General features: G+C 37.7%; 1 protein-coding gene across 1 annotated transcript; it reads left to right on the top strand.

Moving 5' to 3' along the window:
- The first annotated feature begins 7,224 nt into the window (after positions 1–7,224).
- pgr (progesterone receptor) lies at positions 7,225–21,595 on the top strand. Its single transcript, XM_039647365.2, has 8 exons — positions 7,225–8,139; positions 9,421–9,530; positions 10,374–10,490; positions 11,883–12,188; positions 12,373–12,517; positions 17,200–17,330; positions 17,710–17,867; positions 19,720–21,595. The coding sequence occupies exons 1-8, from the start codon at positions 7,340–7,342 to the stop codon at positions 19,873–19,875; spliced, it is 1,923 nt and encodes a 640-aa protein (XP_039503299.2). The 5' UTR covers positions 7,225–7,339; the 3' UTR covers positions 19,876–21,595.
- Positions 21,596–21,611: the final 16 nt, after the last annotated feature.

The following is a 21,611-nucleotide window of genomic DNA, read 5'->3' as shown; positions in this document are numbered from 1 at the left end:
TACCTGAGTGTTCCTTGGCGAATATTTCAATATTAACATGAGCAGCGTGGAATAAAGTAAGCAATTAGCAGGATTGATATTCAAAATGGTAAGCACGCACTCCTTTGTTTACGGTGTGTATCTGCAGCCGTCAGCGTCGGTTTTCCTTTTTGAATGACGAATATAGACTAATATATATAACTTTCTACTAATATATAGAAAGTTGGCTCATTACACGCAGGCGCAGAACACGCATTATAGCTGACAGTCGCATGTAGTTCTCTCGGTGTGTTCAAGTGCAGCTTTTTACCCCGACGAGAGCAGACGAAAGGCTTTTCACACAGTCGGCTTTTATCAGCGCTAGTTCGTCGGCGTTGGCTTCGTGTGTTCCGGGCTTAAAAGCAATCAGAAGCAATCTCAGAACTTTACTATTTGTGCAACAAGCGATCATTTAAAAAGTAACAAAAAATTAAAAGATCAGATTGTTTTAACCTCATTTTGGGTCAAATATGGACAAATCGAAACGTTAAAACGTTAAAAATGTGATTTAAAAGTAAAACCAAAGTTGGGTTGTAACAACCCAGCATTTTTTTAGAGTGTGGTCTTCCCTGTTCAGTTCAGAGGCGCAGGTATAGTTTCCACACAAAACAATTCTATATTCATCATAAAGGTATCTGTAATAGACATCTAACATGGCATTAAACCTGTCTCATAGTAACAGGTAGGGATGTTTCTTCCGAAGATCAACCTGACCTCTCAGGAGACACTTTTCTTCCCACCACCTGCGGCAGAGTGTTGTCCATACAGATTTAATATACCAGGTGCTACTCTGCCTGGAAATGAGTCACAAATAGAGTGCTGGGGTGAAAAGCTTTTTTTCAGCATTGGTTGACTTGACTACCACTGCTCTGACCTCAGTAACAGCCTGTTTAGCTATATCCATTAAACCATATCCCAACATGGAGCATAAATGTTTTGCATATTTTTTTTAATTGTTTTTCCATTACAGACATTGTACATTATCCAGCTTATTATTACACTGCTACTTAACCCAAACATAAATAATGAAAATATTGATTGGATTTTACATTTTTTTTAATTCAATTATTTGGCTACATTTTATTTTTCGATAATCGACTTTAGACTTAAAGTAACTTCACAACTACGTGTCAATCACATTTTTTTGCAACTAAATGTCAACTAACTCTCCTTAGAGTATTAGTAGACTGTTAGGTTAGGGTTAGTAGAATAAGCAGACATGTACTTGAAAAGCTACTTATAGTCAGAAAAATGCCTGTTGAGAACCATTAAAATTAAGTGTTAGTATAAGCAGACTGTCTAATATTTTAATGACTGCTAGTTGTAGTTAGAATGTCTAAATTGGACCATTAAAAAAAATGTGTTACCAATTATTGACCAGTCAGAATCAAGTGTACCTCTAGTTATTGCATATCATTTTGGAAGACGTAGGCCCTGTTTACACGAGAACGTTCGCGGGTGAAAACGTAAAAATATTTTATCGGATGTGCCTTTCGTTTACACGGTGATGCCGTTTTTGAGGCTTAGGCCCTGTTTCCTCGAGAAGGCTCGCGGGTGAAAACCTAAAAATATTTTATCGGATGTGCCTTTCGTTTACACAGTGACAGCGCTTTTGAGGCTTAGGCCCTGTTTACAGGAGAACGCTCGCAGGTGAAAACGTAAAAATATTTTATCGGATGTGCCTTTCGTTTACACAGCAACGGCGAGAGTGGAAATCTTAAAAACGCTCCACCGTTGAATTTCACACACTTTTGCGTCTCCATTTGCACACGGATTTCCCACACAAAACGCTCGTCTAAACGCAGAATAAAAAAAGATGACGCAACGCCACTTTTGCGTTTTCTCTTCAGAATCGTTTCCGTGTAAACATAGCCTTAAAAACGCAAAAAAGTGAAACCACCCTCCAGAGTGGAAATCTTAAAAACGCTCCACCGTTGAATTTCACACACTTTTGCGTCTCCATTTGCACACGGATTTCCCACACAAAACGCTCGTCTAAACGCAGAATAAAAAAAGATGACGCAACGCCACTTTTGTGTTTTCTCTTCAGAATCGTTTCCGTGTAAACATAGCCTTAAAAATGCCAAAAAGTGAAACCACCCTTCAGAGTGGAAATCTTAAAAACGCTTCACCGTCGCGTTCCCGTGTAAACGGTAGAAACGCAAAAGTCTGCTCGACAGTGAAGGTTGTACGCAGGCGCGTGGACTTGGTGTTGTTGTAGTATGCACTCCTAGCCGCCTGAAGTGAAAACTACATTGAATTTCACACACTTTTGCATCACCATTTGCACGCGGATTTCCCACACAAAACGCTCGTCTAAACGCAGAATAAAAAAAGATGACGCAACGCCACTTTTGCGTTTTCTCTTCAGAATCGTTTCCGTGTAAACATAGCCTTAAAAACGCAAAAAAGTGAAACCACCCTGTAGGAGCCATTTAATGGGAAAGTCATGTGACCAAATGATAATTGGCGTGTCGTTTATTACGTGTGGTTAAAACACCTGTTGTTTGTGTGTGTTAATATGGAAGAATGGGGGTGAGTGCTGGAGCACGAATCTTTGTTGACCGTGTAAAGCGTGCAAGCCTGTAAAAATAAAACATCATGCAAGCTGTACAAAGAAACGCGTCACAGAAGTTATTCCAGTCACTCAGTTCCTTAGCGGTCTTTGGTTCGTTTGTATGAGCCGCTACACACCCTCCAGAGTGGAAATCTTAAAAACGCTCCACTGCTGCATTCCTGTGTAAACGGTAGAAATGCAAAAGTCTTTGACAGTGAAGATTGTACACAGGCACGTGGACTTGGTGTTGTTGTAGTATGCACTCCTAGCCACCTGAAGTACATACTACATTGAATTTCACACACTTTTGCGTCACCATTTGCATGCGGATTTCCCACACAAAACGCTCGTCTAAACGCAGAATAAAAAGTGATGACGCAACGCAACACAGCTTTTGCGTTTTCTCTTCAGAATCGTTTCCGTGTAAACATAGCCGTAGTCGACGTCGACTGAGTACTTTGAGTACTATTGAACGAGCTAATGGAATTGGCGTGGGTGATGACATTACAAACTCCGCCCCCGCAGCGCGGGTATAAATAACGAAGTGGATGCACGCGCTAGTTGCCTTTCGCTTCAGAGCCGATCGTTTGATGTCTCTGAAGAGTTCTGTTGTTTACAACTAGCGAATGTGTCGGTGTTCTTCTAGAAGACTCTCCCAGTGCTGGTGGTTTCTATAGCGTGAGTGCTGCGGTGATCGCTAGCTTTGAGCTCTCAACTGCTGTTTTAATAGCAACAAATTTCTAAATGTTATTAATTATTGCGTATGATGTGTTAATGTGACCATACCCACGAGTGCACGCTATTCAAACACAAATGTTGAGGCAAGCCATGAAAACGCCCACATCAGCTGGATAAAACATCCAGTTTAATATGAATCTTGTATAACATATTATACATACAGAGGTTGGACAATGAAACTGAAACACTGGCCAATGTTGGAGGTTTCACATCTATATGCCTGGCGGCCAATCTTCAGAGTGAAGCACGGGTGGATCAGTGATGGTTTGAGCTCCAATATCATGACAATCCTGATTGTATTTGATGGACACGACACTGCCGAGGACTACCAAACCCTTCTGGAGGATCATGAGCACCTGATGCTCAAACCGTGTATCAGCATGATCATGCACCAACACACACAGCAAGACTTGTGACAGAAGGGTTTGATGAAGATGAAAGTGATGTTGAACATGCACAGTCACCAGATCTAAATATTATTGAGGTGTTTTGGAGGAGCGAGTCCACCAGCGTCATATAGTGACCTGGACACTGTTCTGGAAGAGGAATGGCTCATAAACCCTCTGGTCACTGTGAAGGACTTCTATCTGTCATTCCCAAGATGAATTGGTGCTGTATTTGGATGCAAAATGAGGCCCTCACCATACTAACAAATTATTGTGCTGTAAAACCAGGTGTTTCAGTTTCATTGTCCAACCCCTGTATGTTACATAGTATGTTTGTCAAAAATAAACTAATCAACTGTTATAGTGTTAGTTCAAATGCAAGCTATATCAAAATAATAAATCCTTAACTTTGAAATATATGTATGATAAAATGCATAGGCTTGCTTTAAAAAAATTATATTTTATAAAGACATTTTTTCTTTTCAAGATGTTTCCAACTCTAACTTTGAACCAATGCTATAGAATGGCCCAGACGGGTCGGTCTGAGTATTTCACAATCTGCTCAGTTACTGGGATTTTCACGCACAACCATTTCTAGGGTTTACAAAGAATGGTGTGAAAAAGGGAAAAACATCCAGTATGCGGCAGTGCTGTGGGCGAAAATGCCTTGTTGATGCTAGAGGTCAGAGGAGAATGGGCCGACTGATTCAAGCTGATAGAAGAGCAAGTTTGACTGAAATAACCACTCGTTACAACCGAGGTATGCAGCAAAGCATTTGTGAAGCCACAAGACGCACAACTTTGAGGCAGATGGGCTACAACAGCAGAAAACCCCACCGAGTACCACTCATCTCCACTACAATTTGGAAAAAGAGGCTACAATTTGCAAGAGCTCACCAAAATTGGACAGCTGAAGACTGTTGCCTGGTCTGATGAGTCTCGATTTCTGTTGAGACATTCAGATGGTAGAGTCAGAATTCGGCATAAAGAGAATGAGAACATGGATCCATCATGCCTTGTTACGACTGTGCAGGCTGGTGGTGGTGGTGTAATGGTGTGGGGAATGTTTTCTTGGCACACTTTAGGCCCCTTAGTGCTAATTGGGCATCGTTTAAATGGCAAAGCCTACCTGAGCATTGTTTCTTCGTGCCCTGGATGTGCATCCCACAAATCTCCACCAACTGCAAGATGCTATCCTATCAATATGGGCCAACAACACAAATCACATGGTGTGACAAATCACAGCATTGAATTGACATTTTTTTTTGTATAATGACCAAACAAGTAAATAAAAGGGCATGAAATGTTTATATGACTTATAATAAAACTAGCATTTATATATATATATATATAGCGAGGGACAATTATTTCATTATTATTATGCAAAAAGGTTGATCAAAGTTAAAATCAAATTCTCAAAATATTCCAGCAACGTATGAATATTCTGGAATATTTGATTTCGCTCAGCCAATCATAGCATTTAGCAGTAAAATATTTGTGTGTAATGACCAGAAAAATAGAAATTCTGATTTCAATGACAATTAGCATATCAATAGTAGAATGATAGCCAGGGACAACTATTTGACAGTCACTATGCAAAAATATAAGCCAATCACTGTACGAATCAGAATGAAGTTATTACAATTATCCATTTAGCTTACGCTTTTATCCAAAGCGACTTACAATTGCTATATATGTCAGAGGTCGCACGCCTATGGAGCAACTTGCTCAGGTACACATTGGTGTCTCGCAGTGGATTCAAACCCGGGTCTCTCACACCAAAGGCATGCGTCTTCTCCACTGCGCCACCGCGTATTCCAGAGATGCATGTTAAACATTATTATGCTCTAACTATTCTAATTATGGTGTCACAAAATCAAATTTTGGTGTTTTTAAGGCAGAGTTTGCGTAATCAAAGGACTGTCACAGCTCACTGAAGCATGGTTGCCAAGGTGATCAAACATAATGCCTAGAAGATGCAGGAAAGGGAAGAATAGAACCGGCTTGGTCACTCTGACCTATCAACCAAGAACTCTTGATATAAGTGTGTGAGGAAAGGGCTTTGAGTACAATTCTGAGAACATTTTTTATCTAGATTGGGCCGTTTCTATTAGAAATCTGCTGAAAGTTTCAGTTATTGTGTCTGACAGCTACAGTATATGATTGTGCTTCAATTGCGACGTGGGTGATATCATACAGCCAAGGTTATGCAACTGATATCAGCTGAAAAAAATCTGTTCAAAACTTATGGAACATGATTATAGTGGTTTACAAAAGCAATTATCACTATTGCTTATACTTAAAGTCAGCATGAAACGGAAGTTGTGACGTGTATCCTAGTGAAATGGTTTCTCGAAAAAGAAAAAAATTTAGGGCGGGACATTATTTTGTCCATTGGGAAATGATTGGATGGTTGTGGTTTGCTATTGGTCAATCTCCTGTGAGTGAAAGGTTGCCAGTAAAATGTCATCAGAGAAGAGATTTTACTGCAAGAAAGATTATGAGTGTGCATTAATTAAAAAAAGTAAAGATGTGCACAGATGGATAATTTATAATAAATACTGCAATATTCTATAAATAAGGATCTGAACAAAAGTTGATGGGTATGCGTTTGACACTTTTTAATTATTTGCTCAATCAAGTATCGAATACCAGAACGTCACAGAACATTGTTTTTATCAGCCAAAGGTAAAAAAATAAAAAAATAAAAAAAGCAAATATTATCCAAATGACACTTTGAAAAGATAATTAAACTTGACTCCTCGCATCATTAGAGTGGAAAATGCTACATAATGCTTGAGTGTGCTTTGTTGTGTGGACATGAGCATCAAAGAGAGCTCTTAACCGGCCTTCTGCAGGCACACAAGTACAGGATGTTCACATCACATTAATCAGTGACCTCAAACAAAGATGATTTACAATATAAAACCAGTCTATTTTCTTAGTCAGTTTTTTTTTTTTTTTTTTTTTTGCTTCTGAAGTTCAGACATCACGGACTAAAGTATACTTTAGTACACATTTTATATTCAGTCTGGATACAAATTGCTTGTCAACAATGTGTCTGACTGCATTGATAAATTAGAAGGACATCTTCCTTCTTCCCATTCGTGCTGAACACATTCTGTATCTGGAACATGTTAGATAATATTTCAGCACTTTGTTTCATTACCTCATCCATGACTTCCAGGTCCCTACCATGATATTTCGGTGTCTTCGCCCATCAAACTTTCACCTGACCTGAGACTATTCGATTTTATTTTATTGACTTGTAAGGTAAGTAATTAACTTCAGATTCGATTTACTGTCTTTACTCAAAAATTGTTAATAAATAAAAGGCAGCACAGTTCAGGGGCACCTAGCGAACATATATAGGCAAAATAGTTTAATTACATATAGTATTATGTTTTCTAAATCAAGAAAAGCATTTATTTAATATTATAGATATTATAGAAATAAAACTTATAATTAATAATGCATTTATTTCAGACTGAGTGTTGTTTTTATATTTAGGAATAAGTCGCTGGAACGCTTTTGTACAGCCTCTCACCACAAGGAGGAAAACATAGAGACGGTTATACTCCACAAATCACAACTTCCAACCAAACAGAGAGGACGCATCTCGCCGGGCACATTTGTGATTATGGACACGAAAAATAACAGTAGAATGGACACCGAAAACACTTCTCACGTTGATTCTACAGATATTATGACGGAAGTGAGTGATTTAATAGAGAAATATACGGACGGGAGTTTTGGGCAGGGCAGGGTCTCCGTGCGTAATTTTGGACACGCGGGTTCTTTACGCAGCAGCGCGGCTGGATCAAGCAGCGACACTCTGGATCAACTCTCTCTGCTTGACTTGCCTCTCGGTACCAAAACGTACACTGATCACATGGATGAATTTCTGAAAGTTGAAACCGGACAGTGGAGCGCAAAAGCGCTTCTGCCCAAGGAGACAGATGTTCTGGGTAGTGCGTTTATCAAAGATGAGAAAGAACAGTCTCTCATTATGGAGCCACCCAACACTGATTTCGACGTCGGCTTAAACATCAGTGCCTTGGAAAGCTGCTTCGACTCTACCCTAAGGAAACAGGAGTGTGGGTTTATTGAAGAGTCTTCAGCTTTAAACCTCTCATCTCAAGATGACCGACTGGAAGTTGTGGAGAGTTCCTCTAACTTTCAGTTGGACATGAATCAACCTACATTGGTTTTGCCATCGGCAAGAAAAGTATCACCTTCTCTAGCCAGGGGTGTGTTGAATTTCGATGGAATGAGCGCAGCTCCCATGATGTCCAAAACGGACATTTCTAAATGGGTGTCCACCGCGGACTCTCCGTTCTGGTATCAGTCCACTAGTGTGAATGAAGAGCACGCTGGATATTCTTCACCAGATTCATCCTTCATCCCGCGCTCACGTACAGTCTACTCTGCTTTCCCAGGGTAAGAACAACGCGTGTGCTGCTGTGCGCTATTCTGAATTGGGTTTAAGCAACATACTGTAGTTGCATGAATTGAAGAAGCAGAATTGAAATGGTGCAAGTGTTTGATTAAAAAACAAAAAGTGATCACAAAAAAATTACAAACAAAAAATGATGTATAATGATGTAATAATTTAATGATGATAATAATAATAGGCTATTTTTTGGCAATGTCACTTGTAGAAATTTGCATTTAGTTATATTTCATTATATTTAATAAATTGACTTTATTAATTGTAAGGCACATGATGGAACAGCATGTCCCAGAGTGCTTTTTTACCCCAAAGTCTTTAAAATGGATTCAAACATGAAGAAGGTTACAATATGCATATCTGCCGTTTCCCAACAGAAATGAACAAACCCAGTAAAACAAACCCTTTTAAACGTTTTCACACACAATTATGATTACAGGGGCAGTAAATTATGTTATGACCTCAAAACACTTTTTATAGTGTATAATTTGAAAAGGAATATATTTTGGAGTTTGCATAATTAGCTCCATAATGCTCGGTTTTGGTTCATATTGAGCCTGCTTGATAGTTCAGCTGGTACATAATTGTATAAGCCTACTTGTTGCGGTGAGCGGGTACGAATCCCGTGAAAAACGAGTCACATAAAAGAGCTCAAAGTCAAGAGTTCAAAAACAAACTATAATGCCATTGTTGCGATTGTGTTTTATGTCATAGTTGCTTGTGTTAACACCGTCTAGTTTAGGGTTTAGTGTAGATGTAGCAATGTTATTTTTGAAGTGCAGCGCTCACATTTCAATTAGAAAGAATTGCTAAACGTGCAGGAAGAAACGTATTTTGCGTTTTGGTAAAGTGTTGCGACAGGTACGTTTTTCTAATGAGCCTGGGCCAAACAATATGGAATCATATTTTAGTTATCCTCCAATCAGGCATCTAAATCAATGGAGCTTATTCTGCTCCTAAAAACTACATTCTTCTTGCACATTTACTTCACATCAGAACTTTGGGATCCACTTTGGTGTGTGTGAGCCCGAACCAAAGTGTTGTCAGCTCAATACTGAGCACATCTAGTTTCACACTGAATGAGCGAATCATTATCATTAATCAGATGGTCAAAGGTTAGGACATACTGTACTTGCTCTTCTTGGAATATGTGGACACTTGTGAAAATATGGTTATACTATTTGTAATGCGTTTTTAATCCACTGTCACTGTTATTTAGGATTTGTTTGGGTTTTATCATCAAGATAACATTGTATCTTGCTTCTACTCAGGGTTCCATCTCAAAGAGTGTGTGTAATATGTGGAGACGAGGCTTCGGGTTGTCACTATGGAGTTCTTACCTGTGGAAGCTGCAAGGTGTTTTTCAAGAGAGCTGTTGAGGGTGAGCAACATTGTAATCATTTTCCCAAAATAGTAATATCTATCTATCTTAGAGTATTGAAGACCCCACGAAGTCTGCAGACTGCAGTTTCTCTCCTGTGGTGATGTATCTCCTAAACAGGAAGTTTGAGCGGGGACCAGCCAATAGGCTTTAGTTATGTCACAGCCATGAGCACAATTTGCTACTTAGCTTACCAATTGACAGCAGATTGTATCGGGACCAGGACAATCTCAGTCTTGAATTGCAAGACTGAACATTTTACATGTGCATGAGTTCTAAATGGCAGTTTTGGCAACTTTAAGGCACAATCACCGTTGCCAAGTAAAACACATTTTGTTGATCCTGTAGCAACATTCCTGTCTGCAAATCCCCGACCCTACCCATAAATTATCCCAAAAATTTTATGGAAACTGTCTGTGAGTATCACTGATGTAGAAGTACCTAACCCTGGCTGTAGCCTGTACTTGGCATAAACGGTAAACACAGGGAGTTTAATATTTTCTGAGATTTGTAAAGTGTTGTTGCAAACAGGAGTTTTTATTTCCTCTTTCAAAGAGTGTCAGCCATGGCAGTGTCCCAGAAGATGTTAATTATCATTTGAACTAATGTTCACAGTGTTCTTTCTTTTTATTCTTATCACTGAGGACAGATATGTAAGAGCCACTATGTCTGACCATGGCCATGTCACTCTGCCCTGTCAGCCTTGCTTCAAACCAATTTGCTCTGTGCCTTTTCCGCTGTACTCTTCATATCGCCTTCCTTAAAAAAAAAAAAAAAAAAAAAAAAAAAAAAAAAACCTGACAGTCATTCATAAGTTTAATTATTTTTTCCCCTCTTGTCTAGGTCACCATAACTACCTGTGTGCGGGACGAAATGACTGCATTGTTGATAAAATCAGAAGAAAGAATTGCCCCGCATGTCGTCTTAGAAAGTGCTATCAGGCTGGGATGATGCTTGGAGGTATCAGTTTCTTTATATTATGCTTTGTATTTATACACACTGTAAAAAAATATTGATGGTTTAACTTAAAAAAGTAAGTAACCTGGTTGCCTTAAAATTTTAAGTTCATTGAACTGGAAAAAGTGAGTTAATACAATGAAGGAGATTAATTTAATCATCAGAAAATCAAAATTATATGTTATCTGAACTAAATAAATTATTTAAGTTGATTTTACAAAAGAACAAATGTTGTGATTACTACACTGTAAAAAAATATTGTTGGTTTAACTTAAAAAACTAAGTAACCTGGGTTGCCTTAAAATTTTAAGTTGATTGAACTGGAAAAAGTGAGTTAATACAATGAAGGAGATTAATTTAATCATCAGAAACTCAAAATAATAAGTTATCTCAACTAAATAAATTATTATAAAGTTGATTTGACAAAAGAAAATATGTTGCGATAACAAATCTTGAAAATATTTTTTACAGTGCAGTAACTACATAAATTTGCCAAGCTTGGACTTAATAGACATTAATGGGCAGTTAATGTTGAAATGTTGAATATTTTCCAAAGTTCAATCTTAAGTACAGTTGTTAACTTTTTTTTAATTTTTCATATATTAACTCTCATGTTGTTCTAAACCCTAACAGAGAGGACGCATAAACCCTGCTTAATTATGTACAGCGAAAGTCAATAAGGTCATGGGCTTTCAAAACGTGTCATAATAATAGTATCATTAAAGTTGTTTGTATATGCTCATGAGTAATTTAAAAGTATGGAGCCCCTAAAGGGACATGGTGTTGAAAAAAGAAAAAAAAAATGTGATGGGAAGAAAAAAAGGCGTCGATGCTTTTGTTCTCTCACAAATGTTTTGCGTTCCCCCGAGAAACTTTGCGTTCACTCGCAAAAATTTTAATGATCCCAGAGAAAATTTTGCGTTTGCTTCTAAAACCTAGGCGTTCTCCTGAAAAACTTGTGTTCGCTCACAAAAACCTTCATGTTTCTGCTGAACACAAAGGAATAAATTTTGAAGAACGATTGGAACCAAGCAGTTGTTTGGCACCATTGACTTCCATTGTAGAAAAAAAAAATATGGAAGTAAATAGTGCCAAAGTTCCAATCGTTCTTCAACATATCTTCCTTTGTGTTCAGCAGAAGAAAGAAACTCATACAGTGTTGCAACAACTTGAGGGTGAGTAAATGATAAATTTCCATTTTTGGGTAGAGTATCCCTTTAATTTCAAGATAACTAAATTGAAACTACGATTATTTTAAAGATCCCAAAGCTTCCACCCTGAATAATCACAAGTAATTAATATTCTAATGTTCAGTAGCAATAGCATATGGAAGTTCAATACGACTGAGGAGATGATCAAGATAAGCCCCCATTAAAGTGCATTTGCGTGTTTCAGGCCGTAAGATGAAGCGGTTTGCGAATCTGAAGCTCATGGGGATGAGTCCATTGCTAAGGTTCCAGGGTCCATTCTCCATGATGGCTGATAGTCAAACGGTGTCCTCCCTGCCCTGTATGCCAGCCATCCGTGAGCTGCAGGCGACCCCGCAGATGATCAACATTCTGGAGAGCATTGAGCCACAGGTGGTCTACTCTGGCTACGACAGCTCGCAACCAGAGCTTCCCCACCTTCTCCTTAACAGTCTCAACAGGCTCTGCGAGAGGCAGCTGCTCTGGATCGTCAGATGGTCTAAGTCTCTTCCAGGTAAAGCCTTTACAATACAATCAGCCTAACAAGCATTTCAGAGACCAGCGTTCATGGTTCATCACCTTCTGAATGACTATGAGATCAAACCAAAAGCACAGTCAATGGAGCTCTTCATAATCGTACCATGCTGTGAGTTCTAAGGCTTTACTAAAGATTTTTCTTGGTCATCTGTGTTTAACAGGTTTTCGCAATTTGCACATCAACGACCAGATGACGCTAATCCAGTATTCCTGGATGGGTTTAATGTTGTTCTCCCTGGGTTGGAGAAGTTTCCAGAATGTCACAAATGATTACCTGTACTTTGCACCCGATCTGGTCTTGAGCCAGTAAGTAACAGTAAAATCAGTGAATTCAAAATCTGTTCAAATGCTAAGGCCCTGATACACTTTAAGCTAAATTGAAGAATGAACTGGAGTGACGTCATTCCGAACAAAATCAGGCTCAAACAATGTTCATTCAAGAGTTCAAAACAGGTTGACCATTGTTCTGTAGTGATTATGTAATAGGTAGGTGTGGTGCTAAGGCTCTGCCTTCTAAGGTTCATTTAGATTCAGGTTCATTTCTTCTGTTCAGTCCGTCAAGGTCATATGTTTAATACTGTAAATCTCTATAAATAAACGTTACGTGACTGGAGTGCCGAACCGCAGAACTCCACATCACTAAAATGCTTCCTTAAAGGGATTGTTCACTTTGAAATTAATTTTTGATATGCTTTAGCTTACCTAAAGGGCATCCAAGATGTAGGTGTTTTTGTTTCCACAGTATTTTCAATTTTGATATTTTTAGGTCAAACCATTCTTGTCTGTCAATCATATAATGGAGGTAGATGGGGTCCTCCTCAAAGAGCATGCACAGAGAAGTCCAAATTAAACATGATTTAATGACTCGGAGTCGTAAATGTAAGTATTGATGGCCTAAGACACGAAACGAACGGCTTGTGTGAGAAAATGAACATTTACATCGTTTTTACCTCTTGTAAATATTGTGCCCTTAACCCTCAGGTTCTCTTCGTTTCGGAGTCACACTTGTTATCTTCCCGGTCAAAAGTGACCGGACACCTAAAAATGAAACTTTCTCCATCCCAGTAAAACCAATGCAATTTATTTTTGTTCTATAATATTTATTCTTTTTAATTTAGTATTTTGAGACAGTTTGATTGAATTTATTAATATTTATGCAATATTTATGGTTTATTTTAGCCATGGAAAAGTATATATATTTTTCTAAATATATATAATTTTTTTAAAAAAAATTATGAATGCAGTATTTTAGTATACTATAGAGTCTTAGCCTTCAGAAAAAAAATATTTTTTGAAGAAAATTAGCACCATCTAGTTACAGTATAGAGAATAAGCGTAGAATATGCCTTCCAAAAAAATTTTTTGAAGGCAGATTAGCGCCATCTGGTAAGAGTATGGAGAGAAAGCGTAGAACCATGTTGTAACCACTAGATGAAATGTACAGTTCTCTATGGAGAGGCATGTGAATTCCCCAGCTGTTCATGGACACGTTTACTTATTTTTTTGTTATAGGTGGATTTCAACATATATTTAAACAATCTCAAAGACTATTTCTTATCAAGTTTTAGATTTTTTTTTTTTAATAGTGATTTAAAGTGTTAGTTTTTGCATTATGATTACAGTCAAACCTAAACATTGTGTTAGAAAGAGAATGCTAGGAAGCAAATTTTATACACTTTTTTTTATTCTGAATTTGTACAAAAAAACAAAAAAAAAAAAACAATGCAATTCATTCAATTATAACACTTTATGTAAAATAATATTTAATGAGCATATCTATTTGTGTCACTGAACCGTAACAAATATATAGGTGTGTGTTTGTTTGTGCGTCTGTTTGTGAGTGTGGGTGAGTGTCAATATCACAATCTTCAACATGACATCATGACTTTGCGTAAACATATACGCCACTTTCGCGCCAGGTGGCGTGTTATCTCCACGCATTTTGAGCCATCCGCGTGTATGCGTATATGTCTACGCCATTAACGTCCGCGTCATTTCGCGTGTCCGAACACGCAGTCACATCCCCAGTCATAAATGCCATTAACCCCAGTGACGGTTAAGTTTAGGGATGGGGTTGAGGTAAGTCATATCTTTTTCTTTCCTAGGATGGTAAGGGAACAGTCATAAATGCCATTAACCCCAGTGATGGTTAGGTTTAGGGACGGGGTTGAGGTAAGTCATATATTTATACAACGTTAAGTCAACGGTGTTCATAAACACGCTGAAAGGCGATTATGCGTCTTGATAGCACGCCAAAAATGGAAATACGAATTGGCGTGTCATACACACGCTACTTCATGAGATCAGTCTGCAATCTTGATGTTTTAGAGTGTCACCCCTTCATTGTTGAGCACTTTTTTCTGCATCATGGCCAATTTGTAGATTGTAAATTGTAGTTTGAAGTTGTAGATTGTTGTTTTTGTCAATTTCGCATTCATTTCCTATGGTCGGGCATGTTTGACAGAAGAGCAGAAGTGTATCTCATTTTTTTTACGACCACTTAAAGTGCTCGAATCATGACCTCAATTTTTTTGTATTCACATACATGTTGCCATAAAAGTCACGAGGTTTCGTAATTTTCTGATGAAGCAGTGATTTTTTAGAAATTCAAAACAGATTTTTTAATCACAATTTATTGGTGTTTTTGTGTAAAAAAGTGTGTGTGTGTGTGGGTGGCTATGTCTGTTTTGCACTCTTGATGTTTTAGAGTGTCACCCCTTCAATGCTGAGCACTTTTTTTCTGCATCGTGGCCGATTTGTAGATTGTACACACAAAAATTCTCAAAGTTTTTGTGTTTTTGTCAATTTCCCATTCATTTCCTATGGTCGGTCATTTTTGACCGAAGAGCACAAGTGTGACTATTTTTTTTACGACCACTTAGCATGCTCGGATCATGACCTCAATTTTTTTGTGTGTTCACATACCCAATGGAATAAAAGTCACCAAGTTTCGTAACATTCCGATGAAGCTGTGATTTTTAACATTTCAAAACATACATTTTTTCGGTCAGAAATGACAGAAGAGCACCTGAGGGTTAAAAAGGGGAAAAATAATGAGAAAATTGAAGAAACTCGCACACACGCAGCTCTCACCTTCACCCGTCTGTATTGAATGAGTTTTTGAACAACGTACAAGAAAACATACACTTCAATATTAATGCACTCATCAGATTCAGGACCACAGTCACAAGTATCTTATTAATGCATTCTAAATTGTCTTTTTATCCAAATAACCATATGAAATGTAAATTGTTTTTAACAAAGTTATCAAATTACATACTAATTTTTTACGTTAGTTCTCACATAACACTAAAATGAATTAATAACAGTATTCATTGTCTCAAGCATGACACAAACTCACCCTTATAGTGATAAATTCACAATATATCTTACAACAAAAATATGTGGATGTCGATAGCTAACTTCAACACCAACAATAAAGTTACCACTCATAGTGGGACTCGGACACGACGGAGCACGAGGTCTCCGGCTGCTAGCATAACGTGACACATCTCAGTTAGCACAAAACTCTTTAACGATATAAACATGTAAACGTCTCTTTTACTCAGATAAACCACAGTAACATAATGAAATGTATTCTAATATCAACATGTGTTAATATTTACATTGCTTTGTGAGTGGTCATTACCTTAAAAAGGGACAAAATAATGAGAAAATTGAAGAAACTCGCACACACGCAGCTCTCGCCTTCACTCGTCTGTATTGAATGAGGAAGAGAAGCGCGCGGAGTCCCCTTACTGAAACCCCAAGGCATTACCAAACGATCGACGAATAATTAACCCATACAGACGAAGATCAGCATTATCTGCATTCAACTTCTTAATATTACTCTAATTTCTTAATAAAACTCTGATTTTAAACAGTGACAAAACTTAATACGCATTATAATATAACCATTAGTAAACAAAACTTTATATGTATTTTATAACAGACTATTTTATATGCAATAATGAATTAAGAACTATAATGTCACACACCACTTTTCACACTCACTTGTCACATAACCACAGCCACGTCCAAGTGATCTGAAGGCACGGGCGCTTCGGTCTGTGCAAGAGACCTCTTGTGCGGTTGTGAAAAAAAAAGTCAACGTTGTCTGTTGATATATCGAAATCATCTTCCATTGCAATTCCCTGTGTATCTAAATATTTTTAGTTTTTCACAGTAAAGGAAAACACTTCTGAAATCTCTGTGTAAACAATGAGTGACGTACACACAAGAGAGATCACTTCCAGGGCTTTCCGGCGCTTGCGTAGATAGAAGTGCCCTCGCCCTCAGAGTACTTGGACGTGGCTGTGATTACAAGAGGTAAAAACGATATAAATACTGTTTTCTGACACAAAACGCTCGTTTCTTGTCTTAGGCGATCAATGTGCACTTACATTTACGAGTCATTAAATCATCTTTAATTTGGACTTCTCTGTGCATGCTCTTTGAGGAGGACCCCATACAGTAGACCTCCATTATATGACTGACAGACAAGAACGGTTTGACCTAAAAATATCAAAATTGAAAATACTGTTGAACCAAAGACACCTACATCTTGGCTGCCCTTGAGGTAAGCTAAAACATATCAAAAAATAATTTCAAAGTGAACTATCCCTTTAACTGTTTTTTTTTTTTTCACCGCTGTCATTTTGTTGTTTGTGTAATTAAGAGGATAGCGCACAGCATATATCTATACCGCTGCTCAGGAATTTCAAACTGCTTTTTACCTCAAAGCAAAGAACAATAAAGAACTTCGCTTCTAGTATATCAGGGAATTTATTACCTAACTTTACACATAACAACATACACAATTTTGTACCTTTTTTCACTGATAAAAATAAGAGAACTATTTAATTCACTATTTGTGGCCTGCCATGTAGATCTTCATAAATACATTCAATAAACGGTATATACTGTGTATATACTAACACACATTGAAATATGCAATTATACTCAGTCAAGCTCTTTATATATTTTAGTGATCAACTGAGGAGGTCTCCGATCTACGATTTGTGCTTGGGGATGCAGTTTGTTCCACAGGAATTTGCCAACTTGCAAGTGTCCAGGGAAGAGTTTCTGTGCATGAAGGCTTTGATGCTCCTCAACACTGGTAATAACTCATCTGTGTTTTCTCTCTGACACATAAAACTTTTACTGTCTGACCCTGTACAGGTCAGGTCGGTGTTCCAGAATGTAATATTAACAGTCTGGACCATTTTAAACTAATGGCTTCATGCCAGTACGCATGGATAGACAAGAGATACGTGTTTGGCAGACTGCGAGACCTTGGAAATCCAAACTAAGTTTCAATTCCAAGCTAACATTTTTCAAATTAGATCAACATTAATACCAAATAAGCCTTACAACTGTGCTGACTGCAACATTACAATATTGATAGAACACTGTGAAACTAGTCAATTCTAATATGACCCTTGGCAGATAGTGTATATGCTATTGGTAATGTTTCAAGATTGATGTGTTCGTGGCAGTTCCTCTGGAGGGCCTGAAGAGTCAGACGCAGTTTGATGAAATGAGACAGAACTACATCTGTGAGTTGACGAAAGCCATCCAGCTGAAGGAGAAAGGAGTGGTGGCCATGTCACAGAGGTTCTACCACCTGACCAAACTCATGGACAGCATGCACGAGGTACAGCAGGAGCTATAGGCTAAATACGTGGCTCATTCTCAGGAAATGCTTGACAGTTTCAGGATTTAAAAATGAATAAATACTTAGGTTATCATTTGAAAAGGTAGACATGGAAGCTTGTTTCTGCCACTGACTTTATAACTCGCAATTTACAGTATATAACCAGTGATGATCGTTATTATAAATAACGCCGTTACTTCCATTACTTTTTCCAGTAACAAGTAATCTAATTGATTTCTCTTCTCATCTTAATAACGCCGTTACCGTTACTGCCAAAAAAATGCAGGGCTACTATAATTATGAAGCTGTTTTTTTTCATCAGTCCAACTAGATCTCTGAGCGAGAGGCAAATACTTTTTTTTACTATTCTTCCTTGGTTAGTGGGCAGAGCACAAGACAAGTACATAAATGCTAATGATTGGCTGAGGTAGAGTAAAATGTCATTGTAAGCCAATCAGAAGTAGAGTTGGGCGGGTGTTTGAAAGCAGGCATAATAGTGATGGGCATTCGGCTCTTTTGACTCAGCTCACTGAAAAGAGCCTCTTTAAATGACTTTGTCTATAATATTTCAATTTTTATTACATAATTATTTAATTTATATAGGCTAAATTTGTAAAAATAGAGTCGGCTCTTCAGATATGCGAGCCAGCTCCCAACGTTCACCTAAGAGTCGGCTCATTCGCGAATCGCGAACGACCCATCAAAAGCTCATTCGCGAACGAGTCGATCCATCATCACTAACCGTACAAATTCATACGACCTCACTTGTGATTTTTGCTAAATTGTACATATTTTACAAGTAGCGCAATTCGTATGAATTCGCGCATGACCTACCCCTGACCCCGCCCCTACGATCACTGGGGTTTAGACAAATCGTACAAATTGGTTGTGAGATGGCGTTGGAATTAAAAATCTTTAATAAAAATCTTTAATAACCTTAAAGGTAATAATTATATATTTTTTATTCAGTGGTGGGAACAAGCTTCCATAGGTAGCTGCTGAGCCGTCTCACACAATCCTATTTTTCTATCCTCAGAAACATAACCATTTAAAGCCTGACATAAAAAAATAGTCTAAATTTTTTTTTTCTATGCTACCATTTATTGAACCTTTAGACAAAATAAATAAATAAATTGTAAATAGACTTTTATGGCTCACATAGTATATAGAGGAGAATATAAGCTCATCCTCATGGAGAAATCCTCATTTTTAAAGTTTTATTCAGAGGCACAAATGCAATTTGTTGGAGTTGCTAAAATTTATATGGCCAACAAGAAAGATCTGATATCTTGTAATGATGTAAATTGCAAATAAAAACTATATGTCCATCTTTATCTCCCAATAATAGACAGTAATAATAATAGTAAGTTGATATTTAAATGCTTATGATCAAAGATTTTTAGTTTTTATTATGGGGGGCAAAACATATAATACAATGACGATTGAGAAATGCCTGGTTTTAATTTTTTTTTTTTTTCATTTTAACATGATTTTTCTAAGAAATTATGTATGGATAATCAAGTAAAACCAAGTTTCTTCAGTCTAGTAAGTATTCATCATGAAATTTTACCAACATTACCAGCAATTCTCATTTTTACTTTGTAAAAAATCACAGCAAAAAGGCAGGTGTGCCAAGATCTGAAGGGGGACATTTTTAGAATTATACTAAAAGGCTTTTTACTTGCTAAAAGTATACTATCAATCAGTCGACGGAAGGAATGTAATAGATTGTTTTTCAGAGCAGTTTCGATCATGTTTTTTTCAGAAACATTTATTTACGCCAGTACTTGTTATATATCAGAATGTGCGAAACACGAGCTTGAAGAGTGACGTTGATTTTATCTTTGTGTAGATTGTAAAGAAGGTCAATCTCTTCTGCCTGAGCACATATATCCAGGCGGACGCCATGAAGGTGGAGTTTCCGGAGATGATGTCAGAGGTCATTGCGTCACAGCTGCCGAAAGTGCTTGCGGGGATGGTCAGACCCCTCCTGTTTCACAGCAAATGAAGCCATGTGATCCAGACAGTGTGCTTGGGTCTGGGACTCATCGTGTCTCTGGTGTACGTGCGCCACATCTAGTTAATGTAGACACACATCTTTCCATACACAACTCCTCCCCTTTTAATAGTCACAAGTTCTGACCTGACGTGTTAGTTGAAAATACACAATTTGTGAAAAGGAGTAAAAAAATAATAATAATTCACAGTCCAATGATAAAGAGATAATATAATCTGCTTTATCATTAAACCCTGCTATTGAATTCTACAAAAAATGACAGTCTTTGAGCATTTTTGTGATAACTTAAGACAGACTGTGTTCATATTTGGCAGGTTTGGTTTGATTAAAATGAACTCTGGTGCGATTGCTCTGTTAGTAGTTCATTCGAATAAGCGCGAACGCTGCCATCCGAACCCTGGCGCACAACAAACAAGCAGGCCGTCTTTTCAGAGCCACTTCCAAACAAACTCCACGGACCAAAGACATCTAAACGAAGCAAAAAACGGTTGTGACGTCACAAGAAATGAGCCTAAAAAGGACAGAATGCTCAGATGTTGCCCATTACAGTCCAGTCTTTTTGCAGCAGATCTTAGTTTGCATGCAACAAAGGAATTCCCTGTGCTGGTTTGACTCCTTTACTAACACAGTCTCACCCCAAGAAGTCATATATCTGACGTCTTGGGATGTCTTTTGACCATACGTCAACATCCGCCTTTTTAGGGTACCCTTAAACGTCGGTTACATGACGATCCCGGCCGTCATACAACTGACGCTTTACCTTTAACGCCGGTTAGGTGACGGGGTAGGTTTAGGGTTAGGTTTAGGTTTGGGGTTAGGATCCGATAACGTCATCTAACCGACGTTTAAGGGTACCCTAAAAAGGCGGATGTTGACGTATGGTCAAAAGACGTCCCAAGACGTCAGTTATATGACGTCTTGGGATGAGACTGCGCTGTCTTTACACATTTTTTAAACTGAGTTTTCAGCTGGTGCCATCATATAGCACATTTAGCCCAGAATACAGCATTGTTTTCATTGTTCAGTAAGTTTCATCGCAAAATATACGTCATGAAAGCTGTGCTTTTTGTATCTTTAGGTTCTGTGTTAAAAATGACAGTGTGAATGCTAAGTGAAACAAGACTAAATGTATAATTTTCATTTTTGGTCTGGACCAAATGAACCAAGTGAAGTAAACGACAAGTGTGAGCACATAACTGTGCAAAAATGTTATGTATTAAGTATTTTTTTTCCATGTTCCATGTAATTCTTGACTGTTACTGAAATTTCCAAACATTTTTTTAAACCAATTAGACTGTAATTTACCGTAAAATTATACTTTTCCTGCCAGTTTTATTTTATTTTTAAATCCTAAACATGTGATGAAAAGAAAACACTTGATAAGCTGATAAGTGTCGAAAGGACATTTTTCATGGTCAGATCTTCAGAACTCCCAATGCCAGACACCATAGATTGTATTCGCATTTACGTAGTAACCGCTCACTTCACGGCAAATGAAAAGTACATGTGAAGTATATAATAAAAAAAATAAACATTGATTACATATAATAACAATGCTTGAAAGACAAAGACCTAAATTGTACATTGGCTGAGAGATCACAGTGTATATTTAAAGGAACACTCAACAATTTGATCCATGCCTGTTTAAAAACGATTTTATTTTTAAAAAAAAAGTACAATATTAAAGGCTCATTGCGTAAGTCTCTGAGTTTTTGCAGAACTATGCC

The sequence above is a fragment of the Pimephales promelas genome, chromosome 10, assembly GCF_988280905.1.
Source record: "Pimephales promelas chromosome 10, fPimPro1.hap1.1, whole genome shotgun sequence".
In the NCBI taxonomy this organism is placed as follows: domain Eukaryota; kingdom Metazoa; phylum Chordata; class Actinopteri; order Cypriniformes; family Leuciscidae; genus Pimephales; species Pimephales promelas.
The sequence above is the reverse complement of the archived record's forward strand: the minus strand, read 5'-3'. Positions and strand labels throughout refer to the sequence as shown.